Below are 6,869 nucleotides of genomic sequence, written 5' to 3' on the forward strand. Positions count from 1 at the left end.
TTATGATCAGCTAGTAAATTAGGAAATGGTAGTGACTTGACTTCTGTAAACGCTGTCGTGGTAGGAAACAAAGAAGAGCATGAGACTAGCAGCCCCATACCAAATACATTTTGGGGAACCGGACGGCTAACACATTCTGAAGCCACTCCTTACAAGGGAATAGATTTATAAGATATATATATATATATATATATATATATATATATATATATATATATATATATATATATACATATATATATATACACATACATAGACTGTCCATACACCTTCATACATACATGTGCCTTTCCTGTAAATAGTAATGTATTTAATATCAAACCTCATGTGAACAACATAGATCTGCCAACGTGTTTACTCAACCGACGGCCACTTCTGTGATAAATGAAGTTTCGCAAGAAATCTATAATCTGAAAGCTGAACGTTTTAAAAGGGGACTTGAAAATGAAATAAAACACGCAAATGATAACGCATGTTTACTGTTTTCCTATTATCAACAACATTTCCAGTGATTTTCGAGGTATGCTTATCCGTACCTACTTAATTTTCTTTTCTTAAGTGAAAAATTGGTCGTATAAAAGTTGGAAGATTTAATGCAGGTGTATGAATGCAAACATTTGTGACATTAAATAGAAGCAATAGGAAGAACTTTCTCCGAAATTTAAAATTACTTTACTTATTCTAATAACTCGAAAAATTATATCCCTATTCATTGAAATGGGGTTACAGTGAATTTTATTTGATTTTACTGAACAGTCTTGAAAAAATGAGATATGAAAATTGTTTCTGGATTTTAGGGGATTATAACTGTTATTACAAAGGTATATACAAGTTGCAAGTGACTCTTTGTTATTAGGTGGTAGACATACTACTGATGATTCGTAGGTGTAGGTGTATGAGACTGGTGAAGCTTCCAGAAATGAAAATATGTACCCCGCTCAACTTGCGTTTATGTTAATGCGTTACGGAGTGCCTTTATGATTTTCTCTCGTCGTCTTTAATAATGAGTAGCTGAACTCACACAAGGGTTCGTGATATATTGGTGAAGGTCCTTTCCATTAAGTGTCTTATATTTTCTTGTCTGCTGATGGTCGCTAATTTAAGTTATCCAGTGGGCAAATACTTCACCAATACCATAAAAGGTCATATGAGACGTTGCCATTCAATGTAAAAGGTTTATGCGTTAAAAGGACTGCTAGTAATTTACTGAATGTATTTGTATATGGGATGACAACTCATCATAGACAAGTAGTGCAAGGGACCAATTCAATTTTCTTTACGTGAAAGCTACTTACTTCACCGCAACTGGTTCAGATTTTGTTAAATCTAGATAACTACACAAGAAACATTTTTCAATAAATAAAAGTTATATATTCGTAAAGGGATGGTAAACCAGGAATAAAAATTTGTATCAAGCGTTTAACTGTATATTCAGAATAAGAATTCAAGAAAATCTGCTAAAATCTTATTGAAATTTTCAGGCATTTCCATACTGAGAGAATGAACATTATTCCAAATGTATCCACTGGAATTCCTTGACAGAGCAAACGACTGAGATGGAAGGTCATAATGTGCTTCACTTGATGTTTTTAATCTTTTCACTTTATCTGTACCCATGATATAACCCGTGACTTTGGCACTCCAATTAGAAGGCAGTTCAGACCACTGAAATATCTCCTCCAACAATCCGTCTAAGGCAGAAAGGGCCTTGTAAGAAGGCACTGCTTTCTCAGTGCTGTGCCCATTTTCACTCTTCCCTTCCTCAAAGATAATGAAATTAGTGTATTTATCGTAGCTGTTGATAACGCCATTCCTTTGGACGTGCCAAGTGATGGACCCGCCACTGTCCTTTTGTGTGGTATGCAGGGTTTCGTTCTCACTAAACTTACCGCTTTCACTGGATTTGAATTCCAGTTGACCCATTCCAGATCCGTCGGTACTGGACAGCGTGATGAGAGTAGCATTCATCAGTAATACCTTACTGTTTATCTTCTTCGTCCACTGGGCCATTTTCTTGTCTCCGGTTAATTGAACGTTGTAGTATGTTGGGACTATAAGAGTAATGTTATCTGATGTCACATTAAACTTCTCAATCGTATACGCAGAAACGCTGGCATTATTGCCAACAACTTTCCACAGAGAGTATCCGAATCGATTCCAGTTGCCAAAGGCAGAACCATTAAAGGCTCCTGTCTCATTCGAACGGACGTCGTAAAGGGACATATCAGGGTTCTTCAGCCACTCCGCTCTCTCGAATTCGTTCCCCAGGTTTTGCCAGTCCTAGTGGAAGATGAGAAATAGTTCACTGTAAAAAATTAAATAACTTTACTCTAAATTTGTCGATGATTCATAATCACGTTTATAGTGAAGAATCGCGCTCTTTCTAAAATTCTGTTTTTATTGCTAGATCACCTGGAATTAGGCAAAAACTTTACTTATTTTCAAAATTCTACAGGTACTGAGTTCAGAGATCAGGAATAAATACTTAAAAATAAAATCTTCAAATCTAAGTTCCCTTAGGCGTCACAGGTAGACTATGCTGTACATGTACAGAATTATTTTGTTTTCTTCGTGGACGTTCTGTCTTTTTTGGAGTGGGTGGGGGAGTAGGGAGGAGACGGGTGTTCAGACCTTGTTTCTTATTGTTTTTTCTGTCCATAAGTTACCCTTACATTACTCTTTGCCGGTTGCTTGCATTGCTGATATCTTCATAACAGGGTTAGTTATCGGAATGGCACTCCTCTGCAGTAGGAGTGCTCTGAGCTCACAAGGTATAGAAGTGGGCAAAGTGTGCGAAATGATAAAGATTCTCGGACAAAGGGGGACAAATGAAATCACCTATGATAAATGAACATCTTCCTGAAAAACGTAAAATTTACCAACATAAACTGAACATGTGAATAGCTGTTACTATGTGGTCGCAGGCATTCTATGTAATGGCAGTCATATTTTTATATCTCCAAATGGTCTTCGTTGAATTAGATAAATATTTTAAGAAAACTCATATCAATACCAATATATATTAAGAGAACTTGCTTGCTGGCATTTTAATGCTTTTACCTTGAAGTATAGATCAGCTTCATCGTGGACTGGATTGTCTGCATAACCTGAAAATGAAGAAAAACGAAGTCTTTAGGAATATTATTTGGATTAGTTGACGGTAAAGTGACCGGAAAGAGGGAAATTTTCTATAATTATATATGTATATATATATACATATATACAGTATATATATTTATAATTATATATATGTATATATACATATATACATATTTGTGTGTGTAATATACTGCATATACAATATATATACTATATATATATATATATATATATATATATATATATATATATATATATATATATATATATATATATATATATATATATATATATATATATATATATATATATATATATACACTGTATATATATATGTGTGTATACATATTATGTATATGTATATATATTTATATATATATATATATATATATATATATATATATATATATATATATATATATATATATATATATATATATATATATATATATATATATATATATATATATATATATATATATATATATATATAATTTTATATAATTTTTTTGGTGTCTGATATTAATCATAAGGCCATTTGTTGGATATATCTAGCAAAGAAATGTTAAAATCTATGACATTTTTCATACATGAGGGTTAGCAACTCCGTACCAGTTGTCCTTTGTATTGTGAGTTGGGAAGATGTGATTATTTTATAAAATGTCCGCAGGACCTTACCATTTCTTTCCATATTAAAGACTATGGAAATCTTAACATTTTATGTCGGGTAACTTTGTGTGTTCGATGGCAGTGGATTGGCAAAGCGGAAAAAGATGACGTCAGTGTTATTTATATACCTTATATATTGATGAATGCTAAATGCGACTTAATGTCAGGTACTTTTTTTATAATGAAAATGACTCGCAGGATTGAAAGATATTTTACTACATTTTAAATCGACAACGCAGCTGGAAAACGGGAATTCATGTTTGTAATATCTGAGCCAACATCTAAATGTTTTAAATCAAAGTCTTTTATCTTTCTTTATTATTTTACATCCATGCTTTGATTATTTGCAACAGACATAATGTTAATGTTTTAAGCAAAACATAAATGAAGACGTATTAATGCAAATTATTTTAGTAAATAATATTGCTTTAATAGCAGTATTTATGAAAAAGCTTTTGATTTATATGATAATATAAGCCAGATTCCAAATCGCATTTACCGCAGTAAAAATTAATTGGGAATCGAACAAGGAAATTGGAATGATTCTTTGAGGAATATAGAACTAGAGGAAAGAATACTGAACACGAGGCCAGTAATTATGAAATCTTCATTATACTGCCTTATCAATTTACCTCTAAGAAATAGGACGTACTGTTGACCGGTAGGTTGCCAGCGTATGATATTAAAGTTTTCAAGCTTGTTGATAGCTGTTGTAGCATTATATATAAAATTAATAAGAACCTAGACCTCATATAACAATTAGGTTGTAAATAGGTGATAAATTATACTGTATAAAAATCAGGGTTTAATGAAATCTTAAAAAGTACTATAAGGAAATTATGTTTAATCTGCATATTCAGGAGGAATCTTTGCACAGAACGCTACAGACATTCCTGTATTATTATCTGTATGCCTAAGTGTTAGGAAGAATACTCTTTCTTTGTTACCTAGTGAACTGCGGCGTTTGATTCTTATCAGCGACTGTCTGATAAACGTTCCACTCAGACAAAAAAGATGTTTCTTTTCCCAGAGGTGTATCGAGTTATTTTCCCATGATTTCAAGTGATTTTGCAATACACTTGGAAAACATTCAGATAAGTTCAGTGTCTTGGGGAATATGGGTTTACTTTAAGGTATGACTTGACAACTTTTCAGATTATTGAATCTTATAAAGGAGATTTTAGTCCCTGTTCTACTGTTCTGTATAATTGCTTGGACAGCCCATAAGGCAGTTGGTAAAAGTAGATGGTTAAAATGCAAGTAACATTTGTCTAGCTGTTTTTATTTCTAACTTTTCGATATTATACCATATTTCCGATGTTTTACAGTCTATAAAAACTTTCATGTTTGCCAGCCCCCTTGATTTTTATTTTGACTGCTGATATTAGCTTGAAAAGCAAGTGCGGAAAACTTATAAATCGTCGGACATTTCATACATCTGTTCACGCTTCCTGGATATTCAGGCTCTTAAATGTCTACCCGACCTTCTCAGTTCAGCCAGCATTCATCTCTCCTCCTTATTCCCTTGATTACAACCACTCCTGTACGTGACCAAACCGCTTCAAGTACCTGCTAGCATCAATGTGGTTATGGCAAGAGGCTTTTCTGGTCCTGCGAGTATCCCTAGCGAGTTTACCTCGTCTCCCTCGTATCTCTGCTTTTCACTACATTTAACCCGTTTTTTTATATATAATGTTTTTTTTTTTTTTTTTCGGAAGGTGATCCAATTTTTGGTTAAGGTATTATGCTTAGGAGTTCCTCCATAATAAGAGATGCTTATTTCATTCAATTGAATTTGTATAATTAAACCTCAAAACTTCCAAAGAACAACTGCTGCCTTCTTTGATTCACTGAGTTTGTGATTCACTTCTTAACATTGTACCTTAATTAATTACAGATGCATTTTTAGTTCAGTTTAAATTAAATTGCATTTCAATGAAACTCTCTAAGAAAAAATACAAAGTATATATATTGTAAATATATATATATATTATAATATATATAATATATATATATATATATATATATAGTGCTTATATATATATATATATATATATATATATACATACGATATGTGGATGGTGTGTGTGTGTGTTGTTGTGTGTGTGTATAGATAGATTGATAGACGGATAGATATTATATTGGATGTGATTTGTTTTTTGTGTGTACCTGTGTGTATAACATAAAAGAATGAATTGTTAACTTAGTATTCATAACTGAAATTTAATATTTGTTGATATACTTAGAAATTACAGATGGATTTGGGATGTTGTTTATAAAAGTAATTTAAAAGTTAAATGAAAGTTCCAACTATCATTAGGCAAAATGCAAAATGATGGTGAAATGGTTGGTGAATGGTTATATTATAAATGAACTGAAATGCTTAATCAGAAGAAATACGTATCATGAAGTCAGGGCGGTTGCTTTTTGTAAGAAAAAGCTGTCAGAATAACTTTCATAGAATGTTGTAAGGATATAAAGGATGTTAATATTTTTCAATCAGAAGGAAAAAAACATGAAAAATTCCCAAAGTTTCATAATCAGCAACAGGTTTCAAAACTTGGAGACCTCTTATTTTTAAACAATGAGGAGAATAGGTCTTTCATTAACAGTAGCAAGAACAGGCTATTTTCAAAACATTCAAATCTAATCTAAACATATCCTTTATGTCCTGTTAACTTATCTAACTTTTCTGCTAAAATACCGCTTATGAATAAAACTTTACCTGAGTCAACGATGACAAATCCTTTGACAGCAACAAGAACGGCAAAAAGAACAAGAAAGTTCACTACTTGGCTCTCCATGGTAAGAGGCGCAGTAAAATGTAAACAGTAAGCTTCAGTAATGTTATGTTTTGTATGCGACATATTATATTGTAATGAGAAAAAATGTTACTGAGTATTAAGATAGTGAGTAATAATAAAAGCATAATCTTATCTAACCACTTTTGCGTAGATAAAGTCAATTTCTGTTCTTCGTTCGTAATGTCATTTGAATTTTCATTTTCAATTATGACTGTTTTCTTCATTGATTTTGGTTAGAGCGCAAACTTACGAATGCACGGATTTTCCTAATAGTCAAATAACCTTTCACGATTTCAT

The 6,869-nt window shown here is 32.2% G+C and overlaps 1 protein-coding gene across 1 annotated transcript; it reads right to left on the bottom strand.

The window, feature by feature from the left end:
• Positions 1-1,196: 1,196 nt before the first annotated feature.
• Positions 1,197-6,627, bottom strand: LOC136831700 (uncharacterized). The gene is made up of 3 exons (XM_067092331.1): positions 6,494-6,627; positions 3,061-3,107; positions 1,197-2,280 (listed from the first exon to the last, which is right to left on the bottom strand). Exons 1-3 carry the CDS (start codon positions 6,570-6,572, stop codon positions 1,432-1,434), a joined length of 975 nt encoding a protein of 324 aa, XP_066948432.1. The 5' UTR covers positions 6,573-6,627; the 3' UTR covers positions 1,197-1,431.
• Positions 6,628-6,869: the final 242 nt, after the last annotated feature.

Source organism: Macrobrachium rosenbergii, chromosome 48 (genome assembly GCF_040412425.1).
Source record: "Macrobrachium rosenbergii isolate ZJJX-2024 chromosome 48, ASM4041242v1, whole genome shotgun sequence".
NCBI classification, from domain to species: domain Eukaryota; kingdom Metazoa; phylum Arthropoda; class Malacostraca; order Decapoda; family Palaemonidae; genus Macrobrachium; species Macrobrachium rosenbergii.

Coding starts and splice junctions, on each gene's coding strand:
- LOC136831700 (XM_067092331.1), bottom strand. CDS start 6,572: ATGGAGAGCCAAGTAGTGAACTTTCTTGTTCTTTTTGCCGTTCTTGTT. Junction 3,108..6,493: donor ATTTGTCATCGTTGACTCAG/GTAAAGTTTTAT, acceptor CTTCATTTTCAG/GTTATGCAGACAATCCAGTC. Junction 2,281..3,060: donor AAGCTGATCTATACTTCAAG/GTAAAAGCATTA, acceptor ATCTTCCACTAG/GACTGGCAAAACCTGGGGAA.